Source organism: Sceloporus undulatus, chromosome 5, assembly GCF_019175285.1.
Source record: "Sceloporus undulatus isolate JIND9_A2432 ecotype Alabama chromosome 5, SceUnd_v1.1, whole genome shotgun sequence".
Classification (NCBI taxonomy): Eukaryota; Metazoa; Chordata; class Lepidosauria; order Squamata; family Phrynosomatidae; genus Sceloporus; species Sceloporus undulatus.
The window spans coordinates 59,108,945-59,125,641 of NC_056526.1; the positions used below are offsets into that span (position 1 = coordinate 59,108,945).

The window sequence follows — 16,697 nt, forward strand, 5'->3', positions numbered from 1 at the left end:
GTTTATTTATATAGCACCATAGGCTTGTTGAGTCATGGCCTGGCTGCTACTTACTACTTGCACTGATCTTAAGGCTACTCTGGGATATTACTACAGCTTACTGACAGATTCATTCCACATGTGGTTGTGGTACTCTTGTAATTTGGTGGTTTCTCACAGAGAACAACATTTACTGTTCTGTTGTCAAATTAAGAATTTCCATTCCTAATTTGTATGAGGAGAATATACTATGATATGAATATTTTATCATTTACCAATGCATCCTATTTAAATCTATACATAATATGAACACATTTATAACTCTACATATAAGATATAACATAAACCAAGTTGAGATAGAAAATGTGACCAAAGAAGAAATTATTTTATTCTTTGGTTCACATTTGTCTCATTTCACAAATAGAATGAAATATAAATATTTTAATAAAAATGAAGTAATAAATTCATAATATGTAATGGGAGTGGACAATCTTATTTAGTTGCTTATAAAAAGTTCCTTATAAGTTGCTTTTAAAAAAGGTGTTTAGTTGCTTATAAAAAGCCATAGCTTACAAATATTTAGATGCATATATTAATGAAAGGAAACCTGTTCAGTAAATCAAGCTACACTCATTGATGGCTTAACTCCTAGTCAGCGCAGCTGGCAATCTCAGATAAACAATGTCCTTCCTCTGTCATGGGAATCTGTCACAGCAATTGCTGACTCTTCTCTATTGGTTGCCCTTGCCTAGAGATTATTCCTACAATCATCTACCCACTGGGACTACTGTGATATGTGTAGATGATTATCGACTTTCCCATATCTTACCTTCTGACATTTGCTTCTGACATAATACAATAATTTGATATGCAGTGAGCTCTTTGCAAGATAGCAATTAACCTGAAAAATCTACTTTTGTAGAATTTATGTGTCCAAAGCCTCACTGGTATATCAAAAAGAAATTATAATTTTATATTACCTAAAAACCTGGTCTAGCAAAATAATTTTGTTTTTAAAATGCAATGTGCTTTTCTATTTTGCTTATACACATTAAGAGAAATAATCTAAATAGATCAATTGTAATCCAACAGTAGAGCAATAATTATTAGGATTCCTCACATGCCATAGTGAGAAAGACTTTCCCAGAGCTTCTTTCGATTAGATTTTAAGGCAACAACAAAGACAAAAAAGGTTTGGGAAGAATGCTGGGCATGATGGAAAAGCACACAAGTAATCCAGTTCATATGGAATGCTGGCTGGATTATGCAGAACAGATTTCACGTTGCATTAAAGGCTACTGGGACAAAGAAGTATCATCACTGAACCCTCTGAAAATAAAAATCTCTTGGCAGTTGAATTAGTTTTCCACACCAAATCCATGCTTTGAGCAGAGAGGTGGACTTATCCTTCCACTTAGGGGAGATGGGGAACCATTCTTGAACCATGGGCTGCTTGTAGGTTTAAAACATATTCTTCTGTCCTCCAAGCAATTTTGAATTAGTTAATAGACTTATAAAAGAAATGCAGTATTTTCAGGATATTATCCAGGAATAAAATTTAAATTATCATTTATAATGCTAGTGAACACCTTAACTAAGATTACTGGTGCACAAGAAAAGAGTGCCTTGTTAATACATGTGAAAGTTCTATCTGACTTCATTCATTAATTCATCTCCAGTAAACTCAAAGCTCACTGGAGAATTAAGAAGGACATTAGCACAAAATTGAAGAATTTTAATGTTTTAATGAACAAAAAGTATAGTTTTAAAAAAATTATGTTCAGATGCAGAAATATTTACATGTCCCAAAAAGGTAGAATTCAAAGATATAGCCAGGTCAGTCTGTAGAATCAATATGTGACGAGATCTTGTAGCATCTATAAGAATAACTGAAAGAAAGAAGTTGGCAGCATGAGCTTTTGTAGACTTAGGACCAGAGCAGATGGGCACGAAAGAGCGGTCCGACTCCCTTCCATCCAGAAGCGGGTCGGAACCCCACTGTCCCCACAGTCCACTACTAAGACAGATTGTATATGCAGAGGCTGACCGGCACTGCCAGGAGTTCGTCATCCCAGCTCCTTTTTTGATCTGGTCCTAAGGACTGGAGCACCACTTTGGCACAGCTTCTGGCCGCTTTGTCCAACTGCATGCCTCCAAAGTGGCTTGAAGCTGCTTCATTTGGCCCATGTGTTTTACCTCCAAATCTTCTTCCTCAGATGCATTTGGATCTTCCAAAAAGGTTTATGCTAACAGAATACCTTGCAAATGTACCAAGGTTCTTTAACTGCTTGTTCTGTTCTATTGCAAAATCAAGGGTCTTTGGTTCTGAAATATGTCCCTCATTTCTTCTTTTAAAATATATCTTCCTTTCTTTTTTTACAATAAAGCTATTCTTGTTAAAATTTATTCTGTGGTTAACTTAACAGACAAAGATAATGTGTTCCCTTTTGTTTTCTATTTCTAATTGCTAACAGCACTTAAAAAACTTGCAACAATAAAAACAAACCTATAGCAACTATAGTGTTTTGTGGTTTAAATATAGCTTTCCCAACTGTGGAAGTTCAGCATGCCTTTAAGTACCAAAAGAATTCCAGCCTTTCATGCCTTATAAATGCAATCTGATTCCTAGCATCTGTCCTGAAACCAATAACTCAACATGAAGATAGACCTATTAGAAAGTTAGGCCAGCAATGATTTCAGTGAGACAGGAGAATGCGGTACATTTTCCTGTGTAAGGCATACAGATATTGTTGGACTGCAACTGATACCATTCCTTACCCTTGGCTATGCTGCCAAGGGTAAATGGAAGTTGCAGACCTCTAACATCTGAAGAGCTGAGTTATTCCTATCCCTGTATTAATTTGTATGAATGACAATGTAGATCTCGCAAGATACACCTTCCACTGCAGCCACCTACAAGATCCTAAAAACTTCTCCTAAGAGAGAGGAAAAAGGAATCAAATTGTAACTCTCCTGTTTAACAATAAATATGTGTTTCATTGGCACTACCATAGATGCTTCACAATCTTGACCAGCCAGTACACTATAACTCAGAAAGTATTTCTTAGTCGACATTCAACAATGATACTATCCAATATTTTCCCCAAAATTGTTGAAGAATGTTCTCCTAAAATGGAGCTGTCTTTTCATTCCAAATGTTAAGTATTCCATATTTATGACGCTGCGCCAATTTGTCAGAGATAGCCACAGGTAATCCTTTGTCCTACCACTTTTTTAGGTGCTTTTGAGATGTCCCAGTTTCCCTCTCTTCCTCCCACTGTTTCCTTTCATCTGTGGTTTACTTTAATTGCTGCAAAATGAATACAAAGTTAACTCAGTGAGGAAAACGGATAGGGGAGGGCAGAAACTTGCCCTTCCCAGTAAGTCCAGGCAAAAGCAAACTGCAGCAGTCTCTCCTGTCTTGTGTGTTCTTCCTCAATCATTTTTCCATTTTATGTTAGGATGGCAGCATCCAGGGAAAATGTCCAGCACGTGGGACACAGGTAACTCTGGTTCAGGAAGGAACCATGATGATTTAGCATTTAAAGCAAGGGTAGGCAACCTTTTTGAGCCGGGGGCCGGGTTGCTGTCCCTCAGACAACTGGGGGGGAGGGGCGAAGCCAACAAACAAACAAACAAACAAACAAACTGGGACAAACGTGGGACAAAATTTTCAAATGGAGGACACTTTTTTTAAAAAATGGAGGACACGCAAAAATTTGCTGATTTTTTAAAAAATGTTAATATAAATGCTTGTTTCGGAGGCTTCAATAGACAATTGCCCCCCTTGCCTGCCTCCTCCTGATAGGCCAAAGGCCCCACGCCCTCACGCGAGAGGCCAAAGGCTCCGGCGGCAATCGGTGGCAGGATCCGGCTGGGGCCGGTCCCAAGGCCTTGCTGGGCCGCATCCGGTCCGCGGGCCGCAGGTTGCCTACCCCTGATTTAAAGCCTGCTGTCATAGGAAGCTGAAGACGCACTGGCAATACATGGAGTCACCAGGTGGCAAACTTGCAGAATCATGCCAAATGTGGGACAGGAAATAAGTGTAACACACTTGCAAAGGGCTGGGCTAAAAGCTCCAGCATTGGACATGTATATAAGAGAGGATCTTCAATACTTGGTGTGGTTGGTATGTGGTGTATAATACTGGTGAGACATTCTGTCAGTGAGAGCAAGATTTGTACCTTGACAAAACTCAGTGTGCTGTCATGTTTGCAACTTCTGTATGAGGGAGAGGGAGTTTTCTAGCCTGCACTGAACTTCAGTGGCTTCTGTGGTATGTGTTCCAGGCACAAAGCTTCAGTGGTGTGCACTTCAGGTTGCACAAGCATGCCAACATTTTAAACACAGTCTGATGTTGCTTAGCCACAGGTGTTTCAGTTTTCATCAGTGAAATATTGGAGGATATGGTAATCAGAATTTAAAGTGTGCTTGAGGTAAAGAAAAATAAAAAAAATCAAACCACGCCATGAACACAACAGAGATTTCTGCATTGGAAACTGATGCAGCTGAATAATGTGTCTACACGTATTCTTAAGAATTTGCCTTTCAGATAAAATCAGACATGTCACATTAATACTGCAACCAAGCAATGAAGAGAAAGAACCAGAACCTATAAATGAAACTAAATTGTGCTTCCATATGTAATTCTGTCTAGTGCTAAATAGAGAGTATGGTTTCTACATGAAATTAACAGAAGCAGTAAAACGAATACAAGTATACTGCTGTATTATGGATAGTACATATGTGCACTGCTGGAACTTGAAAGACTTCACTGGAACTATGGTGTGCTGTGCTCGCATCGTGCTAGAGTTACGGGACTGCACAGCAACTGCACGGTCCCTAACCCTAGCACATACTGGCGGCGCAATAATGGAGGCATCCCATGTACATGGGCGCTGCCATTATGATGTAGCAGACGCATAGCGTCCGCATGTCGCACTTCGCCAGTTACGTCATGAGGCCTGTTTTGATAAATTGTATAGAAGTGTCACAATGCACATTACTATCTTTTGCATTTTATTGTTTTGGGGGCTATGATTTACATATGTGTGTAATAACACTTGTGAAACAGATTACATGGCCTCAAGTCCACCAAAATGTATGCCACAACAAATCTGTAATCTTCAAGGTGCCTCAGGACCCTTTGTTGTATTTGTGGTCATAGACTATCACAGCTACTCATATGAAATATATTAACTATTTACCTCTGTGTTTTAACAAGCAGCATATGTTGTAATCAGAGGAAGGAAACTCTTAGGAGATTTGGAGGCTCTTAATTGTTTGAGTACAGATGGTCTGAATCAAAGTAAATCAATGAAGCTCAAGGTCAGTGCCTGTAGAAGGAGGTTGGTTTGACTTGCTTGCTCTCTCTTCTGGGAAAGCCTTTTTACCCACATTTTCACCCAATTAACTTTGAAGTAGTTTTCCACAAACACAGCAGGTAGAACACAAACCATGAGATGCCAAAGCTACTTTGACCTTCTACTTCAGTACTTCCAATATTTACATCTGTGGAAATCTCTCTTGCTTGTTATCATACTGTTGAATCAACAAAGTTTAATCACTAGCTCCTTGCATTCCACCTATAATTCTAAAGGGCTACGCTAGGAATGGCCACTCTATTTTCAGATCCAAATGTAGCTAGAATTGCCACTTGGTACTGCAATATACAATGATGAAGTGTACTCCACACTTCTCTGGGTGATGAGAGAACCCATAAAACAAGAATGTTTCAATAGGAAAGAGAACACTTTATAATATTTTCTTTATTTACAAATACACTAGTAGCAGAGCATAATAAGAGCAAATATATTTCTTCAGTTAATACCACAGCTGCTACCACTGCATCAGTTATTCATAGAGCTCCTCTTTATTTCAAGAAGATACTTCACCTTCATCTAATTCTGTGCTCTTAAATATTCCCTATTTGTGCCATTCTCAGAATTCAAAACTGTAAAACATTCCTCTTTGCCTTACTTTCTCACACACAAACAGCCCTGTATCCTTTATCTGGCCAGGGAAAAATATTCACCACCATCAGACACAGTGGGTTATTTTGTCAAATCTCTAACTTCTATAACAGGGTTCCCAGTCGGTATGTATTCAAAGTAACCAAGACAGACCAAGGTTATTTCATTACACATATACCTGTATACACATACAGAGAGCTAATACCTCCTAGGTCCCCCCTCCCCACACACACACACCGCAATGCAATAGAGTTGTTCATTTTGTACAGCTTGTGCAACACTTTAAATAAAGAATCAAAGTCTGCAGGGGGCAATACTGATGGAGCCAAATAGTTAGGGCTGTTTGAAAATTTGGAAAGTTATGTAAAGAGATTGTCTTCTTTAAAAATAAAATAAAGGGAGAATATTTGTAGCGTGGAACTAGAATATCCCTGAATTGGCAGTGGTCCAGTTCTTTTGCATCTGCATATCTTTCTGGCAAGGGTAGGTAATCCATGGGTCTTAATCTGTTTACCTATCAGACCAGACCTTTGGCAAGAATGATCAATTTCTCCCTCAGTAATCTATTCACAGGGAGACTTAAGAGGGAGAAAAGACAATAAGGGATAACTGTTGGCATTACCAGCACGCAATTCCTAAAATTAACCCCTTGACAGAAAAAAAGCTTCCTCATCCGCAAACCTATAATTAGAATTAAAGACAAAGACATGTTTAATACAATCCTCTAAACATTTACTTAAGGTAGCTGAGCACCTTAAGAAGTTCCAGAAATAGCCTCCCTCCCAAGTGTGAATGGGTGAGCTCTGCTAGGAAGCACTGTATAGAAAATTAAATAAATTACAAATACAAAATGCACTACGGGACCTCAAAATACTTATGTTTGAGCTCTTTCCAGCTCAAATTTCATCTTAAGACTAACAATTTTACTCCATTTATTATTCACTTTCTCAAATGACATAGAAAACAGTGATAAGAAACATTGGGAGATATAGGAAGCAACTGGGAGGAAAGCTGAAATAAGCTATACCTGGAGCAATTGCATCAGATGAACCAAGGGTAATCCCTCCCTGTCAGAAGCAATCTTGTCTTTCTATGAAGGTTCCTCCCAGGTAAGTGGGGCTAAAATTGTAGCTTTCATCTACATACAGAATAATGTGGCTAGTGTACAGAATGTGTTTTTTAAAAAAAAAGATCAATTTTTTAAGCAAAGTTGTTAAGATTACAGTCAGAACTGCAGGTGCTTTAAAGTAAACAAAAGAGCAAGGCAGAAAAGAGAATTATCAGGAAAAACTACTTTTAACACACTCTGCTGTAACTTAACCTATTGGACTTTTCAGAAATTGCTGACAACAGGATGGGCAAGTGCCAACTATTCCAGGCTTCAGTGGGATGTAGGGAGCCAAGATTGACTTTCTCCACATTAATAAGGCCAGCTGTCAACAAATGTATCTTTCTGGGTATGGAGAGGAAGGCAGTATTGAGAGTTGATATGCAAGAAATCAATATGATAGAAAAGCAGCCACCTGCTTAAATTATTAAACTCAATTTGTGCTTACCTTTAAACATATATCTGATGAATCTGATTTAAAATTGTATTTATTAAAACATGTATATGCTGACTTTCAGTCCAGGGCCCCTTACAATGACAGTTGTGAACAATAGCGATGGCAAGTTATCTTAAGGAAGGCAATATGAAACAAAATGTCCTTTGGTTGATGTAAAACTTTGAGGGAAAATTTCCGTTTCTAGGACCCACCAAGGGTCAGCTAACCCACCCAAATTATTTTGAAAAACAAGAGACTGTCCATTATAGGGTTTGGGTGCAGACTGTATTTTGGAGGGGTGTCTATTTCTTACTTTTAAAAGGTACAGCAGAGCTGAATCTTGGGCCTCATTCCCACTTACACATACATCAGTGTGCGATCCGAATTCTGCGATTCTATTTAAGTGGGAACCAGGGTCATTTGAACCAGTTCAAACCGAATTGTTATCTGGTTTAAAAGGTAGTGGGAATGAGGCCTTGCTTAAAAGGAAAAATGCCACTCCCAGGGTCTCAAAGGTTCTAGAATGCAAAAGATTGAGATAAAGTAGAAAGAGACTTAACAAGTTGGAATGTGTTATGGAGTTTTGAAGTTATGCAGCCTAGAAAAATATTAGGGGAATAGCCAGTGAATCATCAGCTGTAACTACCACTGGCATCTGAGGGAACCCAGGTATACCAAACTTTCCCTCAGTTCCTACCTGACTTGACAAGAGTACAAGGGAAAGGGGTCTGTTCTAGAAGTCCTAGACCACAAGTTGAACATGAGTTAATAGTATGCTGCGGCAGCTAAAAAAGCCAATGAGATTCTAGGCTGCATCAATGGAAGTATAGTGTCTAGATCTATTCTGCTTTGGTCAGGCCTCACCTAGAATATTGTGTCTAGTTCTGGGCACCACAATTCAAAAAGGATGTTGACAAGCTGGAGCATGTCTAGAGGAGGGCAACCAAAATGGTGAAAGGTCTGGAAACCATGGCCTATGAGGAGCGACTTAGGGAGCTGAGTATGTTTAGCCCAGAGAAGAGAAGGTTAAGATGTAATATGATACCCATGTTCAAATATTTGAAAGGACGTCATACTGAGATAGAAGCAAGTTTGTTTTTTGCAGCTCTAGGGAATAGAACCCAGAGCAATGAATTCAACCTACAGGAAAAGAGATTCCACCTCAACATTAGGAAGAACTTCCTGACAGGAAGAGCTGTTTGACAGTGGAATACACTTCCTTAGAGAGTGAGGGAGTCTCCTTCTTTGCAGGTTTTTAAACAGAGGCTGGATGACCTTCTGTCGAGGTTACTTTGATTGTGTCTTCCTGAATGTCAGGCCCTTGTGGTCTCTTCCAACTGCATGATTCTATGACTCTAGTGCAAGAAAACCTTAATATCTCAGGCAGGGAAATCTTTTTTTTTTAAAGGCATCCTATGTCTCTCCACTTTCTGTTCATCTAGCATGGAACTAATGTCTGACACCTGTTACAAAGGGTCAATAAACATTTACAAACTTTTTCCCAATGCATTTCAACAGCTGCTAGATAAGCAAACACAATATCCAAACAATGACCTCAGAGCTTAGCAACATGTTTGATTTTACACAGTTCATACTCTTTCTTCAAAATGAACTATTTATTCATTTATATAAGGAATGCCATTTCAAATTAAAATTATCTTGTTTTTAACTGTCAATTTTAAATTAGATAAAAGAGATCCAACTGTAGATATTGGAGGGGGACCCATTCAGGACTATAGAGGGGATATAAGACAGTTTCTGCTTGAGTCTGTTTGATTTGATTTTATTAAATTAGTAGATGAATGGTTATTCAGTACACTTATACATATACTTCACATCTATGCACACAATTGGTATTGTTTAAGAGATAGATACATACAGCTGTTTAGGCAACAGAGACATCACATACAGATGCCTAACATGCTAATATAGCATGCACAAAAAGATGTTTGTAGAAAGGTAAGCCTTGTATTTGTGTTTTAAGTCAGCAGGTTCAATAATGTTTGTAGGAATTGGGGTAAACTAAGGTTTAAAGAAAAGCCACCCATCAGCTAAAACAATTGTTACTAGCACTTCCTTCTTTGACTTTGATTAGTAATTGTTCCAAGTCTTTGTTATATTCTACTAACAGTATGGTATCATCTGCATAACCACTACTATTCTTCAGTTTCAATTATCAATTGAAACAACTAATTTTAATTGGCATTTTATGCCACAGAATACATAATAAAAAGTCATTTGTAAGAAACTGTAGAAATAATGTGTTAGTAATTCTTTTGTAGCCAGCTTTACAAGTTTTAAAAAGAAACAATTGTTATGTGGTATGCTGTATTACAGCACCCAGCTGGGCTAAGTCTCAGGTCCAGCAAGTTTCTTTACAGTTGTTAATGGTTCTATTGAGTCCACACATGCAGTGTCCAGGCTTGAAGAGAGAGATGCTTTCATCCTATGGAATTAGGCCAAAACCACATGAAATGCAGCATTTGTGCATTGTGTATAGTTAACACTCCTTACCATTTCAGTGGAGGGAATACCCACTCATTTTATAAATAAGACTTTTGACTGGTGGCAGTGGGAAGTTCAGAATATAAATATAATCTGAATTTATAATCAATTTGGCAGCTGTTGGAGTACTGGAACACAGGAAGGGTAGATAAAAAGTCACTTTGGGAACCAAGACAAGGAAGTTGGCATGTATTATGACAGTCTCCACTATCTATTTAGTGACAGAAGAAACCCTCACTTCATAGCCAAACTGGTAAGCATATGTTTAAAACATGCAAGTGTCCCGCATGGCATATACTTATGTAAACTGTCTGACCAATAATAAATCAAGACAAGGATTTTTACACAAATTATTCAATTGCAAACAACTATGAGAAAGCTTATGTTTGTGTAGATCCTTTCCTTCAGGTCACCAGACAGGAGGAAGAAACCCAAGGTGAGTGCACTGCCTTCAACATATAAATATATTTTACACTGTGTGCTATTTGCCAGCACCTCCAGCTATTTCCTCTCCTCCCTCTTGTAAACTGTCTCCAATTACATCGTGCAGACCAGGAGCCAGCAATGAGTGTCAGGAATATGCTCTTTCATGGCTTTTCTTATTGTTAACTTCCCTAGTTGTGTCCTCATGTTCCTCACCCTGCCCTTAGCAGTTGAAACCACAATGAAATTTTCTTTTTTGGTGTAAGGCTGCCCCATTGTTAGGAAACAGTAACATACAAATGTCTCCATTCTTCAGCTCTCCTTAGGCAGTTGATTCCTTTTTATTTTTGCTTTAACTGTTCTCACTCATCTTCTTTCTCCCCATATCAGCAACTCCTGATTAAACATCTCTTTCCTTTCCACCTCTCATAGTCTTTCTCCCACATTCCATCTTATTTTAGCTGCACTTGTCTTCTCTTTTCTCTCTCTCTATTTTTCTTCCTTCTTTCATCCTCTTTCTGTTTCTCCCACTTCCAATTCTGCTGGGTACAGTTGTATTCTCTTTCCTTTCCACCAGGGGCATCACAGGGGAGGAGTACTGTGCGTACAGACTGCACCGGGCAACACCCTGAAGAGGAGTGACATCCAGTTGGGCCCTCTTCCCACTTCAGTGCAGGAAGGGCAAATGCAGTGTCTGGGCTTCCTTCCAGGGGAGAAAGCCTGGGACGGGGGAGCAGGAGGGGCACAGGCATGCTCTTCTCATACCGGGTAATACCATAGTTAGTAACACAACTGCTTCCCACACACTCTTTTTTTCTTTCTCATCCTCTTTCACCTTCTAGCCAAATTTATTTTGGCTATATTGTCTAAATTGTTTCTTTTGGCTACATTATTCCTCTTCCTGTTTCCTCACACCAAGAAAACCTTGAAATCATGACTGAGGTAGGTTAGGTTTAGGATTTTAAGTCCCATTAAGCTATATACTGTAGAGGTTGTTTCTCAGCAGATAAACATAATTAAGATTGATCTGTTGTTCTCTATTTTCTATCATAATCCTCCCACTCCAAAATATTTGGTGATTGTTAGTAGTATTAGTATAATGATTATTTGGGGGATGATGGAAAATAGCAGAATCGTGACTATAAAAAAAATCTCGTTTGGTTAGGCTACAGTTTCTGTGTGTAAAAATAAATGCTTGTAAAAGTGTTAACAACTGAGCTGGGTAAGTTAGTTATTTTTCTCTATCTTAGATAAGTTTCTTTAGTTGGACTGGAGCATCACATGGGGTGAGAGGGGTAGCCGACACAGAAGGTGACACCCCAAGGAAGAGTACTTCCCAAACATCTACTTTTGGCAGAAATGGGCTGTAACATTCTCCTTTAAAACACTGAAGAGATGGTGTGAGTGAGGCAAAGTTCAGTGGGAAGTGTACCCCTACAGATGTCATTGAAGTACAACTCCCATCTAGCCAACATTAAACAATAGTAAATTATGCTGGGGGTTGCAGTTCATTAATGGTTAGGTGGGCACAAATTGACTTAAGAACAGTACCTGTACACTGTAAATGCCACTGACTCAGCAACAGAAAGACTGTTTAAGCCGAAGACAGATGCTCTTTATTATATGACTGGCAACTGGTAAGAGTACGATTTGTACAAACAAACAAACAAACAAACAAATGTATTACCGTCTCAGCTGCATTGTCATATCTAGAGCTGTATTCCATCAGTTTTCCATTCTGCTGACAGTCCAGGTGCACCAGGTCTTGACAGTAAGAGTGACATGTGTATTTGCAATCTGAAATGTAAAAGAGACAAAGCAGTTTGTATAATGCTGCTTATGTTGCTTTCAGTGCATACAAATGTCAGGATCCCCTGTCTAAACGTCAGCCTGGTTTCTGATGCCAACTGAGGTGATGAGGACCATTCAGATGTGTTACATTTGCAGCACTGAATTCAGAGGTGATGAAGAGCCCAGCACCCTAGCATCTTGATTACATAAATGTTCTGGATTAAAATCCTCAGAAGTCAGTACCCTTAGGGCCTGTACTCCCACCTGGGGAACTGACTCTTTTACACTATGAACACACCCCTCCAGGTTGATTTAGTAATGCAGGGAAACAGTGGAGTCATTAGGGTTGAAGTCACTTGGCGCGATAACTCATGGTGTCACCCCCTCCACTGACTTCCTCCCATACCCCACCCATACAGAATCCTTAATAACATCTTTTGAACTCATTTACTCCTAAATAGTAATTCCCATATATCATTGAATGTAATGGTAACAGTTGTGACATAAATGTGTTTACATATACATAGTTTCTTGTGGTTAAAGTTAAAATTTGGTAAAATGTGATATTTTTAACTTATTTCTCCTTCCACTGAGCCTCACCTCACTCACACCATTTCTTCAGCATTTTAAAGAGAGACAGGTGAATGCCACAGCCTATTTTTGCCAAAATACAGATATTTGACAAGCGGTAGTGTCACTCCCTCTTAGGGTGCCATCTGATATAGTCCAAACCCTCCGCACCCCTCAGTGATGCCATTGCAGGCAATGATCTTCAAGGGAGTTGCCAAAAAGGGGGAAGAGGAGGACTTTTAAGCTTCAAGCTAGAGACTAGCTGCATTAGGGTCTTCCACTCCTCCAGAAGGGCACAAAGCATGAAAGAGTGAGCTGGCCCTGAAGGTATAGAAGGACTTCACTCTGGTCCTATACTTAATAAGAGTCATTTCCTGAGTTGGGGCTTTCCATTGTGTTGCAGGTACTGGACTCTCTTATGGCTTTGTGTCCAGTGGGCTTCTTCTTTGTTATAGCCTACTATATTTATCAAAGACAGCAAATGCAGTGTAGTGGTTTGAACATTGGATTGTGGAACCTGAGACCAGGGCTGAAAGCCCTGCTCAACCATGGAAACCAGCTGGGTAACCTTAGGCAAGTCATACTCTCTCAGCCTCAGAGGGAGGCAAAGGCAAACCCCTCTTGGACAAATCTGGTTAAAAAAACCTTGTGATAGGTACACCTTAGGGTCACCATAAGTCAGAAACAATTTGAAGACACACAACAACATACTCATCAAATGTCTAGGCCACCTTTCCACTAAAACAAATCAAGTTAGACTTGAATAGTAGCATAGAATCGAAACATGGAGTAGCAAAACCAAACCTTGGCGCAAACATCCATGACTCCACTTATCAGAGTGAGCAGAAGGGCCACAGAATGTAGTAGAATTGACTTTTACCATTTTTGAAGCTGGTAAAGTAATGCACATTGTCACCTAAATTTCCTGAGTGCAAGAGTTTATTTGACAGTAGGACAGACTGCCTTGGATTGTGGGGGACTCTTCTTCATTGGTAGTATTAAACACAGGTTGTGTGGCCATCTATCAGGCAAGTTTTAGCTGCGAATTTCCTGCATTAGCAAGAGCTGGACTAGATGACCCTTGAGGTACCTTCCAATTTGACAATTCTATGATTCTGTGATTCAAAAGAAGGTCCTCCTATTCCAAAGAAACCTAGCATTTAAAATTACCCAGCTGCACTACTGCAATAATTTCTGTTTTCTAAAATAGAGTTCTTCTTCTTAGCTTGCTTAAAAACCTGGTGGCTTGTTCTCTTGCAGCTGATGGTAACCTTCCTGAGCTGTGCTATACATTGTAGATTGTCTTTTTTTTCTATTGGTTTTCAGGTTAAAATGTGAAAGGACTGATAAAGAGGACTTTGAAGGGGATAGTCAAAGGAAGAGATCTAAATAGCTTGCTTTTCCCTTTCAATGTCCTTATCTCTAGTCCTCTCATTTTTTTTTTTTTTTTGGTCAATTTAGGGCTAGTAACACTGCTTATTTGACAAATGAAGGAGTTAATTCAGGGTTAATTAAGAAACTTGGCTAAACCCCAGCAGTCAGATAATACCTTCTGAGACCTGCTTGCAAGGTCTTAGCTCTAAGCTGTTTAGCAGATCAAATTTAGTAAAGCTATCTTAATTAACATGCAAATAAGCTTTTTTTTAAAAAAGTGTGCAGCTTTCAAATAGCAACTCATTTAGCAAACTCAGTAGTCATGGGAATTTAACTTAATTAATAAAAGCATTTCCTAGGAGTCCACATTAAATCTGGCACTGCTTAGAACAAATGCAACGTCAGAGGCAGTTTTTTTCAGTGGGATGATGCAGCAATATTCAAGCCTTAAAATTGGGTGACTCTATACTCACTAATAGTTAGGAGGTGTGCAGTAATATATAAGAAAATAAGCACATTGTTAAATGCATGTATATAACTAAATTTCAGTGTGATCCACTAACACATTATAATTAACTGCATACTTGCTAGTCTAAAGCTAGTCTATTGCTACTAGCAATCTCTGCTCTGTCATGGAAATCTATTGGGTAAATGACCTTGGGCAATTCACTTTCTCGCTCAGGGATTGTCTACAGGATTAAAATATTCCTCATTCTATTTGAACAGAATGTAATCTCTCCACATGCGATCCATAGGAATTCAGGTTTTTTGCGAGTGTGTGTGAAAAACTCACGCTCACAGGAAAAGGAATCACGGTTTGTAACGAAGTATCTGCAAGGTACATTATCAATCGTGTGGCTATCTGTCGACTTTGCATGGTTGTACATTTTGGCAAGAGGAGGGCAAATAGATGTGAATTTGCACAGGAAAGTGAAGACAGTTAAGCATCAATGTGAATGTGTGAAAATCCGCAGCAATTATATAATACACTAATGTGTAGACTAGCCCTCAGTCTTGGCAGAAATGGCAAACCCTTTCTGAACAAAAGCTTGGGAGGAAAACTCCATGTTAAGGTTGCCATGAGTGGGAAATGACAACAACAAAGGCCTCATGGGCAAAGAGCTGTTGAATACCTTTCTGTCCATTATGCTGCTACACACAGGCTAGCCATCCAGACATTCTTGTCTTAGACAGGTCATATGTCTCAAGCTGAGCCATATTAGAACAAACTTTCTTGTAGTGAGAAGTTGCCTGGCCTCTCTTTGACCCTTTAAATCAGATTTTACCTCACCCCAACACATGCGAGTCAAGCAAAGTTGCATTCAGAAGTTTGGGTCTGCCACATACAGTCTGGACCTGAAAGTCAAGAATAAAATGCCCACTCTTTAGGTACAATGGAGATACTGTATATTTGAGTCAGGGTCACAAAAACTTATTTATTGTACTTGTATCCCATCTTCCTCCGAAAATGACATCCAGGGTTCAAGAATATAGGATTGTTAATGTCTAGAATCTTATTTAAAATGCTGAATGTTAAAATCTGTTTCCCTCCTACCTAGGCTCCTCAACAGATTATTTTTAAAAATAACAGAGCTGCTGAAAACAGGTTGGACAGCTGAGGCCTAATTGAAGTTTCAGCTTCTTTTATACTGAAACCCTGACTTCTTTTTGGCGGGGTACAAACCGCCGCTTTGCGGTGCTCCCCCGCCGCTGCAATTTGCTCTGCGCGGGAGCCGCAGCAGCCAAACCGCGCGACTCCCGCGCGGAGCAAAAAAGAAGCTCTATTTCGGAGCTTCTTCTTGCGGCGCCTCTATGACGTCACGAGGCGCCTGGCGCGGACTCGCGACGTCATAGGCGCCGCGACACGTCTGGATGCTATGCATCCAGTACGTAAAGATGGCGGCGCCCATGTAGAAGGGGCGCCGCTATCTTGTACGTATAGGATACGTACTAGGGTTAGGGGGTGCCCTAGTACGTATCCTATACGTACTATATGGCGGTTTGTATCCCGCCTACGTTTCACTAAAAATGACCACTTAAATTCTTAATATAATCTTGAACAGTGTTCTCTGTGGAAGGTGTTTCCACAATGATGCTCTAATTTAGAATCCATGCAGACTTCCCAACAACCCACAGGGCTTTGTCAGCTGTCCGAGGAGAAATATTGTTCTCTGAGAAACACGTTAGTGTTTTGAGCTAAATTAAAAATAAGCCTCAAGTCAAGCCAAAAACTATTATAGTTTTAATAAATGACAGGAGAACGTTATCACACAGGTTTGTATTAAATTTACAGGGTTCAAGGGAAATGGGCTCTTTTAAAATTATACCAAGAAAATTATAAACGAGAGCTAGGAATCACCTCCAGGTGTTGTTGGATTGCAAGTCCCAGCAGGCCTAGCTAATGTTGAGGAATGCAGGGAATTGTAGTCCAACAACACCTGGAAGGGCACATGATTTCTACTCCTGCTACAGACTAAGCCACAATAAAACTAAAACCCCAGGATGGTCTGTGAAAATTCCTGTAAGTCAAAGACATGCC

General features: G+C 39.5%; 1 protein-coding gene across 3 annotated transcripts in view; it reads right to left on the reverse strand.

Moving 5' to 3' along the window:
* RASSF3 (Ras association domain family member 3) overlaps positions 1-16,697 on the reverse strand; it is an 80,775-nt gene that overhangs the window by 44,362 nt on the left and 19,716 nt on the right. For all 3 annotated transcript variants that reach the window (XM_042468445.1, XM_042468446.1, XM_042468447.1), the window contains exon 2: positions 12,111-12,220. In XM_042468445.1, the coding sequence (XP_042324379.1) occupies positions 12,111-12,220 (110 nt within the window). The remainder of the gene's footprint in view (positions 1-12,110; positions 12,221-16,697) is intronic.